This window comes from Bactrocera neohumeralis, unplaced genomic scaffold (assembly GCF_024586455.1).
Source record: "Bactrocera neohumeralis isolate Rockhampton unplaced genomic scaffold, APGP_CSIRO_Bneo_wtdbg2-racon-allhic-juicebox.fasta_v2 cluster10, whole genome shotgun sequence".
Taxonomy (NCBI): domain Eukaryota; kingdom Metazoa; phylum Arthropoda; class Insecta; order Diptera; family Tephritidae; genus Bactrocera; species Bactrocera neohumeralis.
The window spans coordinates 19,909,837-19,936,631 of record NW_026089623.1 but is presented as its reverse complement, the minus strand read 5'-3'; the positions used below and the strand labels follow the sequence as shown (position 1 = coordinate 19,936,631).

Sequence of the window (26,795 nt, the reverse complement as noted above, 5' to 3'; positions counted from 1 at the left end):
ACCGAAGAGAATTACTCGACAATAGAGAAAGAAATGCTCGCCATAGTATGGTCCCTCGACAAATTAAGGACTTACCTGTATGGAGCTAAAGAAATAAAAATTCTTACTGATCACCTGAACTGACGTTTGCACTAAGCAACAGTAATAACAATGCCAAGTTAAAAAAGTGGAAAGCAAGGATAGAAGAATATAATTATAAACTAATTTACAAACCAGGAAAAACAAACGTAGTCGCCGATGCGTTATCACGGCTGTCAATAGAAGTTAATACGCTAACATCCACATATGAAAATACACAACATAGCGCATAAGGGAATAGCTCAAAGCTCATTCCTCACTGTGAAACAAACCAATACCTTATCAAGACAAATAATAAAATATTAGATAGTTATAACATGATTGTGGATGAAATAAGTAAGAATAATAAGGAATTATTCGCACAAACATTATATAATATGTTAGGTATCGTAAAAGACGAAATTGCAAAAATTATAATGGCAACCCAATTAGCAAAACAAGGAATCGTTCATTCTCAAATTCTAAATAAAGAAGATATCGCAAATATTCCCTCTCAAACTGAGACATTACCTTTTAAAAATGAACTGCATGCACTCAATGGTATGACAAATATGACATACTTGGAAATTGCATTGAAGTATATGATACTACTATATGCAAGAGAAACCAACTTAAAAAACTGAACAAAACCCATTGCATTTCACAGATGATTAGCGGAGAAAAAGCGCTTTGCGATTACCAATATGTAAACCAAGCTATAATTGAATTAATTAGTGAAGGAAGAATATTTCTTTCAAATTTTATTGGAAATATTACTTATAGTAATACATCTGAATATTTTGTTGCCAAAAATTTGGGAACAAAGCACTAATCACTTTCACAAGTTAATTAAAAAGCACACGAGTTTATAATGTACAATCATTAAATGTAATTTAATGTTTTTTCAATAATTTAATGTACATAATTAAATTTATACAAAATAATAAATTAAATTCGGACGACGAAGGTATGTACATAGGTGTACGGAGCGGGGTGGACGTAAGTCGGATCTTCGTGGCGCCGCGTATGAACGAACGTATATAGCGAATGTTGATCGTCGAATTATAAGGAGCGAATTATGTTGAACGGTGTCGGCGCGGCGCAGTGTAGAAGCAGGAATGGTGTAAACGAATGTGTGAAAAAAGCGATGATCAAATCCTTTTGTTAGGTATTAGATAGTGGCTATTTGCTGAGGTGAAATTCAATTTGTCCCCAGGTATGGTGTATTGGTGCAAGTTATTTCCAGATGTTGAATTTGGTGTTTCTATTAGGTGAGGTGAGTTGTGGTAGGGTGCGCTAGCTTTTCTCGGTTAGAGTGGGGGAGGCTTAACTCATTTAAACATATTGGGCCCCCTAGGCAAATATTTTGCATAGTATTACACGAATGTACCATATATGCGATTGCATGTATTTCGGAGTACTTCTGGTAGAGTACCCGAGGGCGCAGAATACTTGTAAATGCTAAATACGGCGTTGGTTTTAAACATATTTGATAGAATTATTATTTATGGTTTTATTTAAAATTTCTTTAACATCAGTTTGTCAAGCTATCTGTTTATTATCGGCTTATAAAGGATTAACTCCACGCCTGGCGCAGATATGGCCAGAATGGGTACTCCTTTGAAAACTTTCCCTGAGGTTAGGGCTTTTAAATGAGAGAGATCTTGCGAAAGAGTAGCCGTGAAATGCGAACGGCTTCATTTTGAATTGTATTGTCGTAATTTCCAACTACTTTTTTTTTAAAGTGGAATGTTAAAGTTTTACAACAGATTCCCACCAACTACCCTTATGGGAAGCGCTTATGTAGGTGCGATAAGAGCTACCTTTGCTTTGGTAAGTTTAGGTGCGTCACACTACCGCATGGGGAACATAGTGATCCCTTAACGTTAATTTTGATTTGTCCTATATTGTATTATAGGTGTCGAATTTTCGACATTTTGGATTCAACTGTGTTATAGTTTATGTTTTATTGCGTATGCATTAATTCGGCGTTGAGTAGCCCGCCACCGCTCTAGGATTGGTTCAGGCCATCCTGCGGGGCCGAAAATTTGTATGTTTTTTAATATACTTAGGAACTGTCAGAGGTAACTCTGACTTTGTTATTTTGTTTTTTATACCAATTTGTGGAGTATTGGAAAATTGTGGCTCTAGTGGTAGTCGTACGACGTACCGGCCATTATTTGATCGAGTAGTTGTGGCTTTGGAGAAGTGCTCACAATACTGATCTTTTATAATTTTTTTGTTATTGGAAGTTTCCTTAACTTTTGCAATTTCCTTAATTTTGAATTCAGGTACTTGCCCTCAACTTGGGTTGGTATAGTGGAAACTGGTTCTGCAACTAGTCCACTTTGTATTTCGCTGTGCACTGTTTGAATTTTTTGTGCCTTTGAGCAACATGGTGTCTCTTGGCAATTTTTACAATTTTGGGTTTCGGGATTTGCTTTTGCAATTAAACCCGTGGTTTGTTTGGTATGCGCCCTTTTTTTGTGTGATAGGGGATATGTGCTATAATGCAGCATTGTATGGTGTCTTTTATGACAATATAAGCATTTAAATTTGCTTTTGCAGTTTGTAAATGTATGCGCATGTGACAGGCAATTTGTGCAAAGTCTTTTTGACCTGACAAAATTATTTTGTTCGTTAACTTTTAAGCTTTTAAACTTCTCGCAAGATATAAGTTTATGCCCTCTTTTACATAGGTCGCATGACGTTTGTATTCTTTGTTCGGATGTGAACGTTTGTGTTTTGCAAAAGCTTTTGTTTAAATTGTTTTTGTTACTAACTTGGGGTCTATTTAAGCTTCTATTTTGGTCGTGTTTAGTGTTCTTAGTTTTGATTATTCTTTCTTCTAACCTTTCCGCAATTTCATATTGGGTGGTGAGAAAATCTCTCATTTGTTGCCACGTTGGGCACTTTTTTCGTGATGAGAGCGATTGCTCCCATAGAAGTAACGACTTTTCTGGTAATGCGGCGGTGCAAATGTTTACCAGAATTGGGTCCCAGCTGTCTGTGGGAATATTTAGTGTCGATAGAATCGACAAGCAATTTGAAACAGTGGATTCTAGTTTGATGAATTCTACACTTGTTTCTTTCTTAACTTTTGGCAAGTTCATTAGTGTCGTTACTTGTTTATCGACCAGTATTCTTTCATTTTCATATCTCGCTTTTAGAGCTTCCCAAGCCAAATTGAAATTATCGTCATTAAGAGCGAACTGTTTTACGCCTATGACGCCTGCTTGACCTTTTGTCTTGTATCGGAGGTGATACAATTTTTGTGCTTTTGATAGTTCTGGATGGTTGATGTAAACGGCTGTAAACATGTCCCGGAAGGACGGCCATTCTTCATAACCTCCATAGAAGGTTTCTGTGTCACATGCGGGCACCTCGAGGTGGATGCCTGAACTTGCCTCTTAATATTGTTGCAGCTCTACTCTCGGATGTGGAGAAGGTGCAAATGCTTTTATTAGCTTTAATTGATCGGAGATCATAGCTTTTGTTTGTTCATACTGGTCTAAGCAGTTTTCATATATCACGTAAGCTGATTGTTTCAAAGTTTGTGATAGGTCTGAATCGTCAGAACCTGCTATGGCGTCATGAGCCGCTTGGAGACGAGTCCAAAAATTATCGAGATTTTCCTTTTTTATTTCTAATGCGGATTCAGAGTTTGCCTGAATAGGCGAAGATGAAAACCGAGTGCAGTATTTTATTAAACTTTCACTTTGTGAAAAAAATTTAGCAACCGGTTTTGAGCGTGTAGCTCCTGCAAGTGTAATTTGACTTATATCGTCATTCATCTTTCTTCTATTTCTCAAAAAAAAAATATTTAGTTAATTAAAATTTTCTCAGTGTAGACTGATTTTAATAGGAATATAGTATGATTTGAAACCGAATACTCTTTTATGTAAATAAGAGTTTATTATTTCGGATTATCTTTCTGAAAATATTTGTTTTATTAATAACGTTTTGTATTACTTGCGACAGAATAATTTGTTGCTTTTTCTTTATTTTTATGTTTTTATTATCTTATCCCTATGGTAATTTGTAATTTCTTTACTTAATTATTAAGAAACGCACTTTTAATTAATTTATATTTATTATGTGCGAATGTTTTGTATTGAGGTACACCCTAATACGTGGACTTCTATATACATGCGTATGTAGGTACTTATGTTTTGTGCAATTGAGAGCTCGTTGGAGAGATCAATATGCTTTTTATCTAAGCATGCACTAATTGTTTATGTTCTTAAGCAATTGAGAGCTCGTTAGGAGATCAATTTGCTTTTCGTAAGCCTGCATGTTAATGCACTGTGAAGTGAGCGCGAAAACGGAATTGAAAACAAGTAAGGAAGGGCTAAGTTCGGGTGTCACCGAAAATTTTATACTCTCGCATGATAAAGTGATAATCGAGATTTCATTTTCCGTCATTTACATATTTTTCGAATACCGTATTTGTGTAAAGTTTTATTCCGCTATCATCATTGGTTCCTAATGTATATACTCGTATTGTTGCGTCAAGCGACAAAATATATATTTAAACCTAAAACTAAAATGAAGAAAAATGAATTATAAAAAATTATAAATATTGAATTATATTAGTATTGTATACTTACCCTAATAATGTTATATATACTTACCTTAATCTATTACTATAAGTTAACAAAATGAACTACTCACCTCTTTTTGTACATACCTGTATACTTCCATTCCAACTGTTTTTTCCCGTTAGCTTTAAGATTTAGGCTAAGTCATCTAGTTGCTAAAATAAAGAAAGGAATTGTAATTAGACCGGAATCAAGATCGCACGCGTTTTCTTTCGTTCGCTAATTTTTCGTCGCAATATCGCAAGTTCAGCCACAGTGCAGGCAATTGGTTGAATTTTAATTCAAGTGAATTCACGTGTCCCGACAATTTGTTTTATCTCAAAAACTCTTGAGAATTTTCACGTATTATACAGAAAAGGCATCAGATGGAATTCAAAATAGCTTTATATTGGAAGAAGGCGTGGTTGTGAACCGATTTCACCCATATTTCGTACATGTCATCAGGGTGTTAAGAGAATATTATATATCGAATTTCATTGAAATCGGTCTAGTAGTTCCTGAGATATAGTTTTTGGTCCATTAGTGGGCGAGGCCACGCCCATTTTCAATTTTAAACAAGTAAGGAAGGGCTAAGTTCGGGTGTCACCGAACATTTTATACTCTCGCATGGTAAAGTGATAATCGAGATTTCATTATTCGTCATTTAAATATTTTTCAAATACCGTATTTTTGTAAAGTTTTATTCCGCTATCATCATTGGTTCCTAATGTTTATACTCGTATTATACAGAGAAGGCATCAGATGGAATTCAAAATAGCTTTATATTAGAAGAAGGCGTGGTTGTGAACCGATTTCACCCATATTTCGTACATGTCATCAGGGTGTTAAGAAAACATTATATACCGAATTTCATTGAAATCGGTCTAGTAGTTCCTGAGATATGGTTCTTGGTCCATAAGTGGGCGGCGCCACGCCCATTTTCAATTTTTAAAAAAAGCCTTGATGCAGCTTCCTTCTGCCATTTCTTCCGTAAAATTTAGTGTTTCTGACGTTTTTTATGAGTCGGTTAACGCACTTTTAGTGATTTTCAACATAACCTTTGTATGGGAGGTGGGCGTGGTTATTATCCGATTTCTTCCATTTTTGAACTGTATATGGAAATGCCTTAAAAAAACGGCTCTGTAGAGTTTGGTTGACATAGCTATAGTAGTTTCCGAGATATGTACAAAAAACTTAGTAGGGGGCGGGGCCACGCCCACTTTTCCAAAACAATTGGGTCCAAATATGCCCCTCCCTAATGCGATCCTTTGTGCCAAATTTCACTTTAATATCTTTATTTATGGCTTAGTTATGACACTTTATAGGTTTTCGGTTTCCGCCATTTTGTGGGCGTGGCAGTGGGTCGATTTGGCCCATCTTCGAACTTAACCTTCTTATGGAGCCAAGGAATACGTGTACCAAGTTTCATCATGATATCTCAATTTTTACTCAAGTTACAGCTTGCACGGACGGACGGACAGACGGACGGACGGACGGACAGACGGACGGACAGACGGACGGACAGACAGACATCCGGATTTCGACTCTACTCGTCGCCCTGATCACTTTGGTATATATAACCCTATATCTGACTCTTTTAGTTTTAGGACTTACAAACAACCGTTATGTGAACAAAACTATAATACTCTCGTTAGCAACATTGTTGCGAGAGTATAAAAATAGCCTGGGTGCAGCTTCCTTCTGCAATTTCTTCCGTAAAATTTAGTGTTTCTGACGTTTTTTGTTCGTCGGTTAACGCACTTTTAGTGATTTTCAACATAACCTTTGTATGGGAGGTGGGCATGGTTATTATCCGATTTCTTCCATTTTTGAACTGTATATGGAAATTCCTGAAGGAAACGACTCTATAGAGTTTGGTTGACATAGCTATAGTAGTTTCCGAGATATGTACAAAAAACTTAGTAGGGGCGGGGCCACGCCCGAATTTCACTTTAATATCCTTATTTATGGCTTAGTTATGACACTTTATAGGTTTTCGGTTTTCGCCATTTTGTGGGCGCGGCAGTTGGCCGATTTTGCCCATCTTCGAACTTAACCTTCTTATGGAGCCAAGGAATACGTGTACCAAGTTTCATCATGATATCTCAATTTTTACTCAAGTTACAGCTTGCACGGACGGACGGGCAGACAGACATTTCGACTCTACTCGTCACCCTGATCACTTTGGTATATATAACCCTATATCTGACTCTTTTAGTTTTAGGACTTACAAACAACCGTTATGTGAACAAAACTATAATACTCTCCTTAGCAACTTTGTTGCGAGAGTATAAAAAGGGTGCACACATTTATATGTAAATATGCACTTTGTAAATATGTTTCGCAATATGTATATGGTACATGCACTAAGTAAATATGCTTATTGTATGTATGTTTGTATTTTTTACTTCTCTTGTTTTGTTTTTTATCTTATAATTGTAATTAATGTATGTACCTTTGCTTACATAATTTATGCAACCCTGCTTATTGTTTTTGTTAGATATAAGGGGTATTGCCGAACAAATTTGCAAGTCTTGAATTTGTTTTTCTAATTGTCAAATTGTTGCGTTTGGATACACAAAGGTGATCATGCAAGGCTATGACTTTTATGTATATATAGTATATTTGGAAATATACATATATATATTTTATATTAGTATTTTGATCTTTTCTAGAAATCAATGCGTAAATTCTTACCGTTTGGTACCAGTTTCGTTATTTTAACCAAACGGATTTTTTATTACAGATTATATAAAACTGTAATTTAGTCATATATATGTACATAAGTACGTGCATAATATACAACAATATTAAATGGAATCGACACAACTCACTTTATCATCTCGCAAGGGGTATTTTTGGGGGTATAATATATACATATGTGTAAATGTATATACATATGTATATAAGAATTTTATCGTCAATTCCTGTTTTCCTCTTCTTCTAGTCTTCTAATTGGCTGGCTTCTTCGTTTCTCCCTTTTCTTAGTTTTTTCGTTTTTTCTCCTTCGGTGCTCCAGCTCCTCCTCGTACTATTTTGTTTGTATATTTGTTTTAATTGTTCGCGCCCGTTTGATCCGTTTGTGTGTATGTTTTATTATTTAGGTGCATTTCGCGCCCGAATTATTTTTTGCGGTTACATTTCGCGCTCGTTCGTATGTATGTTAATCGTTTTTATATACATATCTGTTTAGTTCGAAGGTGTCACACCCGGTTTATGTGTTGTTTTTAGATTTTTTCCACAAAACTATAATTTTTATTTTGGTTGAGACGCATTTATGTACATATATATGTTAATGTCTTTATTTTTGTTTAATTCAAAATTTTATACATATAAAGTTCAACATTTAGGAATTTGTTCACCCTAACGTTTATGTGACTTAATTATGTGAGCACAAGTTTATTTATGTATGTATGTATGTACTTATGTGTATCACTGCGTTAAAAAAATTTATACAGGTATATCTTTATTTTTTTTTTGTTAGTGTCACTGCACTGCTCTTTTTTTTTTTTGGTTTTTGTTCACCACACAATTCTTTTTGTTTCTTGTTTTAATTTTTCTCGTTTTTTTATATTTGTTTCAATAATCCATAGTGCCTCTCACTATGGCTCGAAGGACCATGAATATTTTGTTGTCAAAAATTTGGGAACAAAGCACTAATCACTTTCACAATTATTGTATTCACAGTTTATGGGAAATTTCATATGTGGCAACTTTGCCCGATATTTGACATTTAAACTGTGAACGCACAATTAGTGTTTTTGTTTCCTGGTAAAGTGGCAACTTTGATCAGCTGACTATTCGCGTTTAGAAAAAATGGAAAGCAACACAGAAATACAGAAGGTAAACGCAATCCGCAATATTTTTAAATATAAATATGAAAATATTCTGCCTATAATTGTTCTATTGCAGGTTGTACATAAGCGTGTTCGAAAGGCTCCCTACAGAAAGTGGACCGACAACGAAAATGAAAGTTTAATCAACTTTTTGAGGGACAATAGCCCACTAGAGAAACCAACGGCCCAACATTATTATAAAAGATTTTTAAACCGAACTGGCAGCGACTTGCATTGGACTCTGGTGCGTTGCAAGGTAAAAAACTTAAGATTGCAGTACACCAAGGCCAAGTCCTGGCAAAATACAACGGGAAATGGCACCATGGATAATTGTGACACTACCAAAAGTAGGTTCTACACATCATAAATTTTTAAATGTATATATCCTACAAATACACTTAATTTTTAGACGCGATTGTAAGGATGTGTGTCCGGTACGATGACTTAGAAGACATTTTTGGCTATAGGGAGCTCACTTCAAACTGCCTTGTATTGGATACCGAGTACATTGCATGTACTGGTTCACCAGAAGTTGCCACGTCCTCTGATATAATCGTCGAGGAAATCGTGGCATTACCCGAGCCTCTGGTCACCCCTTCTACGTCAAAGGCTGTCCGAAAGGGTATATATTCGCGTACAGCCCTATCAGACGTTCTCGATGTACACTCCAGCTTATTTGATGCAAAAAAAGACAGAATCGAGAAGGAATTAAAGATGAGGGAAAATGAATTAATGCTAAAAGAGCAACAATTGTTGTTTGATAAAGAAAAATTTGAAAAATAGTTGGTAGAAAAAAAAGCTGACAGGGAAATTCAAGTTATGGAAATTCAAATGAGGGAGAGAATAGCTATGAAAGAATTGGAAATGAAAGAAAGAATTGAAATGGAAAAAATGAAAATAATGCAATAAAAATGTCGCAGGCCTAAGTATTTTCTTCCATATAGAAAATAAATCGCGTTATATGAAGAAAACATGTATAACACCTTCATTAGAAAAATATTAAACATCTTTTATTTCAATAAAATTTAATAGGCTATTGAACTGCATACCAAAAAGGCTAAAAATGTCGACTAAAAAGTTGAATATTTCGATGAAAATTTGTAAAGTTTAGATTTCTATACGAAACTAATTCAATTTAAATAACTGAAGCCTGTGTTGATAAAAACCTCTTTTGCAAACGAATAGCAATGGAGGAATTAAAAATTAAAAAATAAAACTATACATATATACTACATAAAATTAAATAATTATATCTTTATTGTTTACAAAATGTGATAGAGCTTTTCTTAGGTCGTCGTGTTCATAAATTTCTTGTGGGAAGTCTGTTTCTTCTTGGCTTTCTAAACTAGGATTTTCGTCTAAGTTAAATTGTAGCAGCATGTTGTGAAGGATACAACATGCCAAAATCCATCTACAACAATTTTTATAATTAGTTTCGTTCGTTAATCGGAACCGTAGTTCTTTTAAACTGCAAAATTTTTCTTTTAATTTCCCAAAACAATTTTCTACACGTACTCTATATTTAGAGAAATATTGATTGAATGCATCTCTCATTTCTTTTGACTGCTCAGTACTGTTTTGTCGAAAAGGTGTAATAAGATGTTGGCTTAGCGGATATGCCGAATCGCCAGCAATCCATTCCCGATGACAGAAATAATTTTGTGGGTTTTTACCTATTGCAGATTCGGCAAAAATTTTAGCATCATGCACGCTTCCTCGGTATCCTATTGTCGCTTGTCTAATTCTTAGTGAATAGTCACATACTACTTGCATTTTTATGGCATACTGTTTTTTGCGAGAGAAGTATAGTTCGTGATCTTTTGAAGGCGACTCTGCTAATCTGATTTCAGTACCGTCAACATAGCCAATACATCCTGGAAGCTCTTTCATTGTTTTTGTGACAATCTTTCGCCTTTCTTCTCTAGATGGCCAACATAAAAATGTAGATTTTAAATTAATCAATGCGGTAATAACCCGCTCTGTCACTTTGGTAACTGTTCCGCCATCGCCTATTCCGAACAATGTTGCAATCTTTCTAATAGAGGCACTCTCTCCACTTGATCCCAGACGAAAAAGTGTTATCTTTAGTTGAAGATCGATTGGTAATTGTGGAACAAAATTTTTGTTTTGGAAAACAGGGTCTTGCTTGATTAAGGATAATATATAGTTGAACTCAAAGAATTCTATGCGCAACATTTGTCGCATGCGGCCACTATCAAATCTGGGAAGAACATTATTGACCCATTGCGAAGACTTTGGTATACCCAAATGGGTACTTCTCCGATTAGCTATAATAAGCGCTGCATCAATGGCAAATTTTATTAGGATATCGTCATCCTCTTCGTCACTGCCTTTAACAAAATTGTAAAAAATAACTTCGGTAGGTAATTTTATGTAATAAGTATATATACATACTAGAATCATTAGCGGTGTCCAGTATACATTTGTAGCTGAGTGCGTTCAATATATTTTGCTTTCCATTTAAATGAGACATTTTTATTCAAGAATTAAAAATTAATTTGCTATAAAAATATTGCGAATTGCGTTTACCTTCTGTATTTCTGTGTTGCTTTCCATTTTTTCTAAACGCGAATAGTCAGCTGATCAAAGTTGCCACTTTACCAGGAAACAAAAACACGAAGTAAAGTAGAGTAATTTTGCCTAAGACTGTTATTTCGAACTTGTATAGGAAACAACAACAAACAAAGTTACCACGTGGTAAAATGTTTTGAAGTTAACAGATGGCAAAATTAACACATCAGATAATATAGAACTGTGAACACCCTAAATGTTAATTAAAAAGCACACGGGTTTATAATGTACAATCATTAAATGTAATTTAATGTCTTTTCAATAATTTAATGTACATAATTAAATTTATACAAAATAATAAATTAAATTCGAACGACGAAGGTATGTACATAGGTGTACGGAGCGGGGTGGACGTAAGTCGGATCTTCGTGGCGCCGCGTATGAACGAACGTATATAGCGAATGTTGATCGCCGAATTATAAGGAGCGAATTATGTTGAACGGTGTCGGCGCGGCGCAGTGTAGAAGCAGGAATGGTGTAAACGAATGTGTGAAAAAAGCGATGATCAAATCCTTTTGTTAGGTATTAGATAGTGGCTATTTGCTGAGGTGAAATTCAATTTGTCCCCAGGTATGGTGTATTGGTGCAAGTTATTTCCAGATGTTGAATTTGGTGTTTCTATTAGGTGAGGTGAGTTGTGGTAGGGTGCGCTAGCTTTTCTCGGATAGAGTGAGGGAGGCTTAACTCATTTAAACAACATCTTTTAAACTAAATGGTACTTTTCTCATAAACTTCTTTAACGAAACTATAACTTTGAATAACGTTAGTTACACAAACTGGCAAACAAGTTCCTACCAAATCTTACCCGCAATACTTCAGAATAACCAAACGGAAAATGAAATTAAATTAGACTTAAACTATTTACATAAACTACATTTAAATAATGTAAATGAACCAGAACGAATAACATCAAAAAACATTATTTCAATTAGCTCAAGCTTCTTAGCAATTCTTGTTGCAGTAACACTATCATTAGTTTTTTATAGTATCATACTCAAACCAAAAGCTAGAAATTCATTTCTTATCCCACCAATAATAGATTACCCACAGCTTTCAGTAGCCAATAATTCTTAATCAGCGAGACACAGCGAGAAAGTTGAGTTCAGCTTCACTATTCAAAACAGCGTGTTATTAATCATTTGGTGGCAACCATTAACTTGTATACAGCGAGCCACTAGTTTCTAGACCGACTCGTACTCGCAGACGCACCTCTGGTGAAAAGACGATGCAATTGGTCTTAAGTGACCCCTTCAACCGAATATGTCGCGGGAGCTCCGCTGAAGCTTCCTCTTTTTTAGCCGTGACCCCAGGCACCACACGGGTTGGCTACCGTATCTTAATTACTCAAGTTTCGGCGAGGACACAAGAGTAGAAATTGGGTATCAACCTCTATAACTGCTTACCTGGATGCCTGTACCCAACACCAGTGTTGCCAAAATCCCGAAATGTAACCTTCGTGCAACTTAATGCATGCGCGTTGTGTGTTGATGTGAACCATATACGAGTATTATATTATATGAATTATTTTCAAGTGCATACATTTATAATATACATTTATTTACATATCTTTATCTTTATTCTAGTTAGTCATAAAAATCCGTACGATTTAATCAACTTAACGTTAACTCATTATCTGTCTAATCGTATCTAATATAATCAACCGTGGAGTGACGGGTAGGTAAACGACCTCCAGATATGAAGATTTGCTGCGAATATCCGATACGCAATCCCCGAAAAAGCCGGGGAAATGAAGGGTGTAGTTTAAAACGTTATATCTACCTGACCAAGTCTCTGTGGTGGGGCGAACCGACACCACCCATAACTAACAAGAAAAATTCGTTTAGCGTCGGACTGAAATTGAGCGGCTTACTGGGCAGCATCTGTCTATAGGCCAGGAGCAGCAGAACTAATCAACAATAAAACAGATAATGCTAAATTCTTATAACAAGGATACCACACCCTAAACCCAGTAAGACTGTGGTAAAAACCTATAGGAAACCGTCCTTGGAATTTATTCATTGGAGCTGACAAACGTAGCATTAGGTAACTTTAGCAAGCGGAGTGAAATCATGCTGAAATGGCTTGCGGTTAACTTGACCATTGGCTCCCGTCCCCACTAAAACCCGGCAAGGCCTCAAAGTACGTTGGATGCTTTCCGCCATTGAGTTGGCGTTGCAATTTTCGGTTGAGCCTTGCTCCCGATTAACACTAATCTGGCACTGAAAGTAGGCACTCATATGGACGTACGTTAACCCTTGCGTGACCTCTTTAGTACGCAGCCAATATCTTTTTTTAAGGCGTGCCTTAAATGCTTTTCTTATTTCGTTAGTAATTTTATTTACATGCTCTATTGTGCCATGTTTCGCACGAAATCCGAATAGATGAGTTGGTATTGTATTATTTTCGTGGAGGAAAGGAAACATTTTTGATAGTAATACTTTTCAAATATTTTAGAAAGACAGGGTAGAAGACTGATTGGTCTGTATGAAGAAGGCTGTGTTAAGTCTTTTCCCGGTTTATTCATCAAGATATTCTGGACCTTTTTTAACGAAGTTGGAAGGTATCCGAAACCAAGAATTGCATTAAAGAGCAAGGAGAGCACTTCTACAGCAATATTTGGTATTTCAATTAGTATTTTTGGGGTAATATTAGCATGTTCTGGTGACTTTTTTGGGTTAAGTTCTTTTATTATTCTAATAATTTCAGAAGGTGAAGTCTTAAAAGACTCAAGTGACTCGTTAACTGTGTTGGGTAAGGTGGACAGCTCAAAGTTGTTTTTTGGGCAATTGGATTGAAATACCTTTTCAAGGTGATTTGCAAACCAATTAGCCATTTCCTTGTCACTTCGAGCCCAATTTCCACTCAAGTTTTGTATAGGTATGTTGGAGTCAGTTGGTGGCTTCAAGGACTTTTGGGCTTTCCAAAGAGAATTTTGATTGTTTGAATTTGGACACAGCTGCTTTATATATGTACATTACGGTATTGAATTCTTCCTTACGTTTAAGCGCTTTTTTTAATTTACGTGCAGCAGATTTAAATTGAAGCCGAGTGGAAGGAGCAATTTATCTACCATTCACGCCTTGCACACCTTTTTTCATTTACAAGCTTTTCTATTTTTCTAGACCCACTTTTTGATCAACGAATATGAGTTTTTCACATAACTTTATTAATACAGGAGAGTGATCAGAGATAGATCAGCGCATATATCAGTTGTTATGTGCGATATATCTATATTCTTGATTATAACAAAATCAATTACGATCACTAGACCAATATGTCGGCTTACAAGGAGATATTATTTCAAAGTTCTTGTGCCTATTTATAATAGTTTGGTAAGGCTGAGTTCAGGCTACTACCGGGGTCACAGCTGGCGGATAGTGGATGGCCTACGCTAAGTAGGTTAGCTGTGAATAGTTATACGCAGCCCCCGACCAAGAGCTGCAAGAGAGGAGGGCTTGTCTCAAAACGCATAATACACCCAATGACCTCCGGCGAAGAGGCGAGAAAATGCCGTCTTTAAATAAGCGTCCACAACCCCCACCGGAGTTGCACCGAGGGAGAACCTACCCACGAGAGGGAGGCATCAAAGCGACGATGGACCCATACAGTGAGTAGCACCAAAAGTGCACAGACGCCGACGAAAACCCTGAGAAAGCGCCCATCAGAATCTTGGCCAGTAAGGATCTGATTATGGAATACTGGAAACCAATAATTAACTAGTTTGACAAAGGGCTAGTGAAGGCAGTATTCTATCACCTCAGTAGGTAAGAGTGATATCTTACCGAAATGACTGGCAGGCTAATGCTGCTCTCACCTCCGTCTCATTAAAACCCTGGCAGGTCTTCAAGTACGTTCAATGCACTTCGCCAAAACTTTTTGCCCATACAGGTTCAGTTGAGACGAGCTCCTGGTTCGTGCCTGAACCTGGCTCTGAACACAAGCTCCCATAAGGACTTGTGTCAACCCTTGCCTGGCCTCCCTTCTTGCACAGATAACCACGGGGTTCATAAAGGGCAACTGTTACAATGTGCGGAGATAGCGGCTTGAAGCGGAGATCCATTAGATCAAAAATTAATACGCCACAACACCAACAAAAATCCTAACAGAAGGAACAACATAAAGAGCAACAGAACAAGACGAGGAATACGGGACCGTGTTCCGTAGAAGTAGTAGGATACTTAGATCCGATATACTTACTATCACTCCGAAACAACTCGAAAAAACCGGAGAAAGGAAACGGCTCAAAGGAAACACCTGTCACACAAGAACCACCAGCAAAACAAATAGAAGATAAGAGCACTACAGTGGCCACCACAGAAGGACCTCAAAACTCACCGAAACAAGAGTACATTACTCAAATGAGACGAGCAGAAGAGAAATCTTTGGAAAAATGCAAAGGTATTGTGCAAGTCAAGAAGACGGCGATGGCAAAGCAAAAGAACGTCAGCTTGGATATCAAGAACGGAGCGGCACAGCTGGATGAACTCTTCGATGTAATGAAGAGTTATCGCAGAAACTGGCTAGCGAGAAAAGACGCGGACTTCTGAGCAAACGGATCACGATCCCAGAGCCAATAACCTCGCAGCGGCGGGCGACAAGACCAGTGGAGCCTCGAGAAACAGTACGACCAAGAACTGAAAAGGATGGCTAGTGGCAGAAAGTCTTGCTCAAAAAGGCAAGGAAGATAACCGTAATAGAATTAACGGAAGACAAAAAAGAGGGACAAGAAGGAAGGAATCTCAAACCAGAGAGCAAAAAGCCGGCCCAAACGAGGTCCTCAAGAATATCCGCAGCAAGGTAAACCTAAAAGAAGCAGAGGTGAAAATCAAAGGGATCCGCAAATCAAGAGTCGGGGGTTTACTACTGGAGCTGGAGAAGGGACAGTCCACAAAGGTCAGTTTCTGCGAGGCACTCAAGACGACCCTCCGAGAATACGCAACTGTGGCCGACCTTAACTCAAAATCCACAATAGAGATTGGAGACCTCGACTCCCTTTCAGCAAAAGAGGAAGTAGCAGAGTAAAAAATGTGCTACAGGACTCCACCGAAGACTTGACGATAAGTATAATAGCACCTAACACAAGAGAGCAGGTCAGGACATATATAACGCTCGATGAGGATAAGGCTGACATACTGTTGCGACAGGCGCGCATAAAAATCGGCTGGATTAACTGCAGGCTGCGACTGAAAGAAACCCCAAAAAGATGCTTTCGCTGCTTTGGACCAGGGCACTTAACCTGGGACTGCAAAGGACCCAATAGAAGGGGACAAGGTGCTTGCAGAAAATGCGGCCAACCAGATAACAATTTGAAAGAGTGCACAAAGCCTCTCTCATGCTGTCTCTGCGTGGAGGCTAAACACGAAAAAGTTGACATTTCTCGGGCTCCGCAAAATGTATGGTATATATGAAAATGTCGCCCAACTCAGACGCACATGCCTCCGCCTTCGCAGATCCTACACGAGATCCTGGCGCAGAGAAGCCGCATCCAAAGAAGCCGAGCAATACAAAGCAGCAAAAAAAGAGCTAAAGCACGCCATCGACGACGACAAACAGAAAAAATGGGAGGAACTAAGCGAGGATATAAACATAAACCCCTGGGGACTCGGATATAAAATAGTTATGAAGAAACTCGGCGGTCGAGCAAAGCCACCTGACTTAACCGCTGTCAAAATGGATCACATTGTGAACGCACTATTCACCACACACAAAAGCAGGGCTAGTGATCCAGAACAAACTCTAAGATCTTCGCAAATCCCCCAGTTCACCCTTGAAGAGCTGCAGCCAGTGGCTGGCCAACAAATCACCCGGCCCGGACGGGATCCCAGCAGAAATCCTCAAAGTAATCGATGCAGAGCGTCCGGCAGTACTACTGAACATGTACAACGCCTGCCTTGAAGCCGGAATATTCCCTGAGCCCTAGAAAAAGCAACGGCTGGTGCTAATCAGTAAGGAAAAAGGAGAGCCCAAATCGCCATCAGCATACCGTACACTATGCAAGCTTGATACAGCGGGAAAACTATACGAAAGCCTAATTAAACCCAAACTTGAAGCGGCTATCAACGAAGCTGGAGAACTGTCCCCTAGACAACATGGCTTCAGACCCGGCAGATCAACTATAGGAGCCATAAAATGCGTCATTGAAAGCGTAGAAGCAGCGCAGCATAGATGGAATAAATATAATGGAATAGTGTTACTGGCGACTCTAGATGTTCGAAACGCCTTCAACAACGCTAGATGGGTGGACATGATGGACGCTCTCGAAAAAAGCTTCAAGATACCCGACTACCTCAGGGCTGTGGAGCGGAGTTACCTTAGCAACAGAAAACTACTGTATGAAAGTAAAGAAGTGTCACGACAGATAGCGATTACGTCAGGAGCAGCACAAGGATCCATTCTAGGAGCAGACTTGTGGAACATTAGCTATGACGCTATATTAAAACTAGAAATGCCGGACGAATTATATTTAATTGTCTACGCGGTCGACATTGCGGCAATAATCACAGCAAGGGATACAGAAGAAGCGCGAAGAAAGCTGAACCAGGTCATGATACGGACGCAAGCATGGCTCGATACACACAACCTCCAGCTCGCTACGGAGAAAACAGAGCTACTACTGCTAACAAACAAACACATACCTCTCGAGATAAGTATGCACACAACTACGGATATTCTTAGGACACTGAAAGCAGTAAACTACCTAGGCGTAAGACTGGACCCCAGACTAACCTTCTGGATACAAATCCAGTACGCCGCAGGAAAGGCAGCAAAGATCCCCTCTCAACTGAGCCGATTAATGGCCAACACAGGAGGCCCCAGCCAAGAAAAGAGAAAGTTCCAAATGCCGACGACAATCAGCGTCTTACGATACGGAGCCGATCTGGGCAGACGCGCTTAAAAAGGAAAACCGGCGTAAGGTAATGGCCAGAGTGCACCGCACCGCAGCCCGCAGAGTTGCATCAGCCTACCGAACAGTATCAGGCGATGCAATATTAGTTATAAGCGGTAATGCCCCAATGGACCTTCTAGCATATGAAAAGAAAAAGTTGTGGGAGCTAAAGAAATCATCCGAAAATAACAAGAGCGCAATACAAAAAATAAGGAAAGATACAATAACAACATGGCAAAAAAGATGGGAGAATGAAAGTCGCGACAGATGGACGGCCAGGCTAATAAAAGATCCGTAAATTCGGAGAAGTCGATTTTTACACATCCCAGCTATTATCCGGTCACGGATACTTCAAAAATTACCTCCACAGAATGGAAAAAGTCGAAGAGCCGTCATGCCTATATAACAGAAGACGACGCTGAACACACATTCTTTGAATGTGTGCGTTGGCAACGAGAACGCATCGCAGTAGAAAACCTGGTTGGCCCAATAAACGCGAAAAATTTAATCAGCGTCATGTTAGAGAGTGAAGAAGGATTATCAAGAAATTCGCAGCAAAAAGCGGGACCTGGACGCAGGTGCGCAGATGTAAATCTCTCAATGAGAAAAATGAAACGACACCCTTAAGAGGTTAGGGGTAGTCAGAAGCACGAAAAAATGAGAATTTTCAGTATTTTTTTTATTATTAAATCGTGTTACATTATTTTACAAAAGTAGTAATATGGCATTATTAAAGAATGTGTTGACTTGAAGAAACGAAAATTTCAAAAAAAAACAAAAATAATTAATTTCCAAAGTTATAGTTGTTTATGTTGACCCAGTTCCAAACAAAGGTACTTGCGGTGACAACCATTAGTCCTTGGAGATTCATCAAAAATCAATCGGACAAAAAAATTTAGTTTCATAAATAGATAATCGTGGGCCTGATCGAAGTATTGTTTTTTTTTTGTTTTTCAAACATTAACAAAATGGCGGCCTCAGGAATTTTTTTTCTAAATTTTTGAGAAAACTCAACAGTTAATTGGTCTTAAGTAATCGAAATTTTTGAAAAAACAAAAATCCTTCGATCAGGCCCGAGTTTATTATGTATTCTAAAATGTATAAATTTCATTAAAATCTACTGAGCGGTTTTCGAGTTACAGTTGTCACCAGTTCAAAAAACATAGTTTTGAGAAAAACAGGTTTAAAGTTTCACACGAGCGCTTTGAAGTGCCCGAGCTCTCTTAGTTATTTGTCGAATAACTCAAAAACTAATTATCGGATCAACGTGCAATTTTCAGAGAGTATTTTTAAGATATTACACTTAACGAAAATGCAAAAAAAAATGATTTTTTGAAAATTCTGACTACCCCTAACCCCTTAAGTAATGCAAATGCTGTCCCAGGGTGGGCGGCGGTTCCTTAGAGGGGGGGTTTTTAGTGGCACCTACCACTGCTATGACGATAGCACCGTTGAGGCGGAAGGCATTTTCCACCCCCTCACCCGCAAAAAAAAAAAAATAATAACAATTTATAACAGTTTTATACAGGAGCCTTCTAAAAAAATTTTAAGAACTCGCAACAGAGGTCTTAAAAGATGTGACACAAGTAAAAATCCTAGCACAAGCATTTACTCTTGAAATTAAAGACATAAACTAGGCAAAGACAGCCGATGAAGTATGAATGTCCATATATAAAAAATTTCTTGACGAAGACACCATAGATTACAGTGTTATCAATTCCTTGCGACGACTTAAAAACGAAACACAAATTGCTCTCCTTTTGGCAATTTCAACCAAACTTCTTCTTCTTCTTCTTCTTAATTGGCGTAGACACCGCTTACGCGATTATAGCCGAGTTAACAACAGCGCGCCAGTCGTTTCTTCTTTTCGCTACGTGGCGCCAATTGGATATTCCAAGCGAAGCCAGGTCCTTCTCCACTTGGTCCTTCCAACGGAGTGGAACAACCAAACTCCTCGGCGCAAATAAGATAAGAGTAGGTTGGGTTACTTGTAGCATCCGGGACATGTGCGATATTTTAAATGCTTTGAGTTTGGCCATATGTCCCACCAGCTCTTGCTATCGATGTGGAGAAAAGAGGCATGCCGCAAAAGGATGCCGTAAGCAGCCATTATGTCTCTTATGCCCACATAGGATGAATAAGCACCCGACTAGTAGCTTTAGCTACCCAGTTTAAAAAAAGGCTGCTGAAAAGCCACAATGATTAAATGTCCACAGTTGAATATCAACCACTGTTCGGACTTTTAGCAATATTCCATTTAAAAACCTCCAAAATATTAAAGAATACAAAGGTATAGGGCATATATTTCTATAATTGCTATGTCGGCCCTAGCCTATCCTTTACAGACCTCTAGGAAATACTTTTTAGGCACCCCTAGTTATTGCTGGTGATTTTAATGCATGGTCGGATGAATGGGAAAGTATAATCACAAATGCGAAGGGCACAGCCCTACTATCATCATTTACAAACTTTGATTTAATACTTTTTAATAACGGATACAAGCCAACATTTATTAAAGGAAGAGCGTTAACGTATATTGATCTTACCCTCGTAAGCTCGTCGTCCCATCAAGCCATAATTTTCAAAATCAACAAATGGAATAAACAAACTCTGGTATTTCTGCACCTAAAAGTAATATAAGATGCTGAAAAACAAAAATCTGTGATACAGAAATGCTCGAATACGCCATTAGTTTCATAAAAGAGGATCCACAAGGGGACGCTCGTAACCAGATACAACATATACTAACTGAAATGAAATCTCTTAAAAGTTGCATGAAGATATAGAATATGCGGTGAAAAGAATTAATATTGGTAAACCGGCTAAGACAGAATACCCAATTTTGTTACTAAGCTTATCATTCAAGGAAAGCCAATTTTGTTTCAAAACGCATACACAAGCTGCCTGAAGGAATGAATCTTCCCAAATGTTGGAAGCGTCAACGCCTCGTTCTTCTCCCCAAAGGTGATAAACTTCCGGAAGAACACTCGTCATATCGAATAGGTGGCGTTGGGGTGACAAACATTAGTGTATATTCATTACCATGGACATTAAAATACCTTAACTCAGTGAACTGGACTCCAATTATTAAAGAGCTGACAGAGCTAAAGGTTTTCTGTCTATCTTATTCGAATTGTGGCATTTCGAAAACAGAGTACTAGTATACGACATATAATCTGGACCTGAAGCGTATAAAGTCACAGGGTTTTGCGCAAAGGTCAGTTCTCGGTCCTGTATTCTAGAACGTAGGGTACAATGGTGTTCTGAGAGTTGTGATGGCGGATGCGGTAAAGATATTATGATAAAGTGTAATTGTGAGGAAAAAGTGTAATGAAAGCATACATAGCAATACTAAAAAATAGTTCGAGACTGCTGGGTTACAACTAGCTGTTCACAAAACGGAAATGGTATTAATGAGTAGTTGTAGGAGAGTAGAAATAATTAAGATTTATACTTTAGGGCATCCCATAAAATCGACCCCACATCTCAAAAATCTGAGAGTAATTCAGGACCTAATAGCCACACACACCAAACACACCAAAGCGGCGAGGTCTATGTCGGCAATTGCTAGAATAATGCCCAATATGCGGGATCCCAGACAACTAGTGAGAAAGCTGCTGACAAATTTTAGTAGTTTGATTATTCTTTACGCGACGCCAATTTGGTTATCTGTCTAGTAGCAGCTCGTACATGAGAAGAGTTACTTCGGTACACAGACTGGCGTCATTAAGAACCTGCTGCGCATTTAGAACAGTATCTAATGATGCAATGAATGTTATATCGGGCCTACAAAATACCAAGCCAATATATACTAGAACTGGCAAAAATGTATGGAAAGTGCCCCCGGCAATGGCAGGAAATATGAAATACCTCAAGGAAGGGAAGGATGACCCACTCTCTGATACCCAATATTAGAGACTTGGTTACGCGTGGTGATGTGAACTACCACCTTAAGGAGTTTTTATCTGACCACTGCTGCTTCAGAAGCTATCGGTATATGAGGGTAGAGGGTATGAGAAGACGAAATTGCTGTAAGATAAACGTATGACATCATAAGATCTTACATATAAAAGAGCTGTTATATATGGGCCATTCCATTAATTGGCGACATGGTTTTGTACCCGTATTCCGAACAAACAACAAAATTACTATTTCTTATATTTTTTAACGGCCTGAAAATTTGGTGCAAAAAATGTTGAAGTTATACGATTTTATGTAAAAAAAATCTCAGCTTTCTGATAAAAATATTTTAAAATTCCAAAAAAAAAATATCAAAACCAAAAAAAAAATTATTTTTTCAAATAACCAAAATATTTTCAAATTCCAAAAAAAAATCTCTAAATCCAAAAAAAAATTTGTTTTTTTCGAAAAACCAATTCCTCGTTCAATTTTACATAAGAATCAATGTTCGAAAATGTGGGACTCTGATCCCATGAAGAGGGGAAAAAATGCACACATTGTTTTTTCCTCCTTGACAAGTAAAAGTAGCTTTAGGAGTTAATAGCTTGCGCCGTATAGCGACTGACCGAAAGGAGAGATTGAAAAATAATGACCTTGACAGATGCGCTCACATAATTCAAATTGATGTAGGTGTAGGTGTAGTGTCACCACTGAAAGACTCTGAATTTGTCATAGTATAAGAAATTAGTCATTTCGTATTTAAAAATTTGGGTATTGACATTGTCTTCCTTATTTAAACTCACGATTGATAAAAGAATGCTGAAAAAATGAGGATGGTTGGAGGGCTAGCAGATATATCGGGTGATTTTTTAAGAGCTTGATAACTTTTTTAAAAAAAAAACGCATAAAATTTGCAAAATCTCATCGGTTCTTTATTTGAAACGTTAGATTGGTTCATGACATTTACTTTTTGAAGATAATTTCATTTAAATGTTGACCGCGGCTGCGTCTTAGGTGGTCCATTCGGAAAGTCCAATTTTGGGCAACTTTTTCGAGCATTTCGGCCGGAATAGCCCGAATTTCTTCGGAAATGTTGTCTTCCAAAGCTGGAATAGTTGCTGGCTTATTTCTGTAGACTTTAGACTTGACGTAGCCCCACAAAAAATAGTCTAAAGGCGTTAAATCGCATGATCTTGGTGGCCAACTTACGGGTCCATTTCTTGAGATGAATTGTTCTCCGAAGTTTTCCCTCAAAATGGCCATAGAATCGCGAGCTGTGTGGCATGTAGCGCCATCTTGTTTGGCAACAAAAAGTTTGTTAGCATCGAACGATAGCGATCGCCATTCACCGTAACGTTGCGTCCAACAGCATCTTTGAAAAAATACGGTCCAATGATTCCACCAGCGTACAAACCACACCAAACACTGCATTTTTCGGGATGCATGGGCAGTTCTTGAACGGCTTCTGGTTGCTCTTCACCCCAAATGCGGCAATTTTGCTTATTTACGTAGCCATTCAACCAGAAATGAGCCTCATCGCTGAACAAAATTTGTCGATAAAAAAGCGGATTTTCTGCCAACTTTTCTAGGGCCCATTCACTGAAAATTCGACGTGCCCAAAATTGGACTTTCCGAATGGACCACCTAAGACGCAGCCGCGGTCAACATTTAAATGAAATTATCTTCAAAAAGTAAATGTCATGAACCAATCTAACGTTTCAAATAAAGAACCGATGAGATTTTGCAAATTTTATGCGTTTTTTTTAAAAAAAAAGTTATCAAGCTCTTAAAAAATCACCCGATATTTGGCTGCTCGTGACCGTCCGCATCGCATATGTAACTTGACATTATAGATTTGTATTCACTTTTTATGGGAACTTTATCATTATGATTGAAGGATATTAACTTGTTCGTTGAAAGGAATTAAAATACAGCAGGTAAGATTTTCCAAAACAACGGTGTCCAATAACTATTTTAGCTTTTCTTTGAAATTATTTATAAAATTAAAGCTACTTTCGCTTCTTAAAGAAACTTCTTTCATCCCATGTACTACTATACAAGGAAGTACCAAATGTTTATAATTTTCTCCTTGTAGCTTTTTCAACTTATACCATTCTTCTTCTTAGAAGACACCGCTTACGCGATTATAGCCGAGTTAACAACAGCGCGCCAGTCGTTTCTTCTTTTCGCTACGTGGCGCCAGTTGGATATTCCAAGCGAAGCCAGGTCCTTCTCCACTTGGTCCTTCCAACGGAGTGGAGGTCTTTCTCTTCCTCTGCCTCCCCCGGGTACTGCGTCGAATACTTTCAGAGTGTTTTCATCCAGCCGGACAACATGACCTAGCCAGCGTAGCCGCTACCTTTTAATTCGCTGAACTATGTCAATGTCGTCGTATATCTCGTACAGCTCATCGTTCCATCGAATGCGATATTCGCCGTGGCCAATGCGCAAAGGACCATTAATCTTTCGCAGAATTTTTCTCTCGAAAACCCGTAACGTCGACTCATCGGTTGCTGTCACCGCCCAAGCCTCTGCACCATATAGCAGGACGGGAATTATGAGCGACTTATAGAGTTTAGCTTTTGTTCGTCGAGAGAGGACTTTACTTTTCAATTGCGTACTCAGTCCGAAGTAGCACCTGTTGGCAAGAGCAATCCTGCGTTGGATTTCTAGGCTGACATTGTTGGTGGTGTTAATGCTGGTTCCTGAATAGACGAAATTATCTACAACTTCAAAGTTATGACTGTCAACAGTGACGTGAGAGCCAAGTCGCGAGTGCGACGACTGTTTGTTTGATGACAGGAGAAATTTCGTTTTGCCCTCGTTCACTGCCAGACCCATTTTCTGTGTTTCCTTGCCCAGCCTGGAGAAAGCAGAACTAACGGCGCGGGTGTTGAGGCCAATGATATCAATATCGTCGGCATACGCCAGCAGCTGTACACTCTTATAGAAGATGGTACCTTCTCTGTTTAGTTCTGCAGCTCGAACTATTTTCTCCAGAAGCAGGTTGAAGAAGTCGCACGATAGGGAGTCGCCTTGTCTGAAACCTCGTTTGGTATCGAACGGCTCGGAGAGGTCCTTCCCGATCCTGACGGAGCTTTTCGTGTTGCTCAACGTCAGTTTACACAGCCGTATTAGTTTTGCGGGGATACCAAATTCAGACATCGCGGCATAAAGGCAGCTCCTTTTCGTGCTGTCGAGCAGCTTTGAAATTGACGAAGAGGTGGTGTGTGTCGATTCTCCTTCCACTGGTCTTTTCCAAGATTTGGCGCATGGAGAATATCCGGTCGGTTGTTGATTTTCCAGGCCTGATGCCACACTGATAAGGTCCAATCAGTTTGTTGACGGTGGGCTTTAATCTTTCACACAATTCGCTCGATAGAACCTTATATGCGATGTTGAGGAGGCTTATCCCACGGTAGTTGGCGCAGATTGTGGGGTCTCCTTTTTTATGGATTGGGCATAGCACACTTAAATTCCAATCGTTGGGCATGCTTTCGTCCGACCATATTTTACAAAGAAGCTGATGCATGCTCCCTATTAGTTCTTCGCCGCCGTGTTTGAATAGCTCGGCCGGCAGTCCGTCGGCCCCAACTTATACCATTAAGTCTTGATAACTAATTACTGATAGGTGTTACTGATATACATATGTTTACTTTGTAAAATGTTTGTAATTTCTGTCCGGTTTTTTGGACTGAGCTCAGCAAGTAAAACACAGTGTTCCATCTGGCAGTTGAAAAGTTTTTAGTGATGTTTCAAAGCCTCAATTTTCTTCTTATTTTTTAAAACACTCTACGAGCTGCTTCACTCATTTCATTTAACTCAGATTTCACTCATCGTTCTAACACATTATTCAATAAATTGTAAATGCATTATATATTGATTCATATGTCTTACTATAGTATATCAGTAACAAAAAAACTTTTTCAACAGAGAGGTCTTAAAAATTTTTTATGTTCAAAGTGAATATTTTTTTATTTAAGTACAGAGACATGGTCTTTTAAATATATGTTGCTCTTATGTATGTCTCACTAAATTAGAAGTGTTACTCTGATTGAATTTGTAAACATTCCAACAAGTTCTGAACGCAATGATATGATTTATTTCGACGTCTTCACTAGTCTTAACTCTCCCAAAAATACTACTTTAAATACTTAAAACTTTATTTCATAAAAGTTTAAATCTGACTTATTTTCACAATCATTCTGGAGGTCTTTATCGCGTTTTCATGTGTTGTTACAGTTATATAGCTCATCACTCGAAATCTATATTTTATTATTTATGACTACTTTTGAATAGATCAGCTTGTAATGCTTTGAATTAATTATGTCATTGCTAAGCAGGTAATATTCTCTCACTCTATTGTCTCCTCTCTGAACCACCCCATGTTTCTGCTGAAGTTCATCAGTACATATAGTTTTACTTTTGCAATCTCTGAGACGTCGTTCAGAAACCGCCGACCGATAGTTGCCATTCTTTTTCTGTACAGACCAATGCAGTGTTGATAAACGGAAGCAATTTTGGTATATAATTTTGCTGTAAAGACACCACCACCCACTAAATGATCTAGGTTAAATCCAGCCTTATAGATAACTACCGCTCCCCTTTCTCAGTCTTTTTTGGAAGAGAAGGCAATATTGGGGATCGAACTTAGTTTCAATTCGAAAGTCTGTAGTAGTGGGTATAAACGAGAACTTAATAAGTATGATAGAATATTGCGACAAATTGGGGGGATGCTCCCAGTCAAAGAGCTGATTTCGCTGCCAGTTGCTTACAGAACAAGTCTGTTGGCAGCAAGTATAAAATTATGTACTGTGTTTCCTTATAAACAATACCATTAAATTTTTGTCGGTACGATACGGCCCAACGGTTTACGTCGCTTAATATTGTTAGTATATGGTTAGCCTCTGTATTCGTAATTTTTAAAACTGTTAAGACCCAGCA

General features: G+C 38.2%; 2 protein-coding genes across 2 annotated transcripts; one reads left to right on the top strand and one right to left on the bottom strand.

Moving 5' to 3' along the window:
* The first annotated feature begins 8,392 nt into the window (after positions 1-8,392).
* LOC126765343 (uncharacterized) lies at positions 8,393-9,715 on the top strand. Its single transcript, XM_050483069.1, has 3 exons — positions 8,393-8,480; positions 8,550-8,820; positions 8,883-9,715. Exons 1-3 carry the CDS (start codon positions 8,454-8,456, stop codon positions 9,254-9,256), a joined length of 672 nt encoding a protein of 223 aa, XP_050339026.1. The 5' UTR covers positions 8,393-8,453; the 3' UTR covers positions 9,257-9,715.
* LOC126765265 (uncharacterized) lies at positions 9,713-11,245 on the bottom strand. The gene is made up of 2 exons (XM_050482969.1): positions 10,889-11,245; positions 9,713-10,824 (listed from the first exon to the last, which is right to left on the bottom strand). Exons 1-2 carry the CDS (start codon positions 10,965-10,967, stop codon positions 9,713-9,715), a joined length of 1,191 nt encoding a protein of 396 aa, XP_050338926.1. The 5' UTR covers positions 10,968-11,245.
* Positions 11,246-26,795: the final 15,550 nt, after the last annotated feature.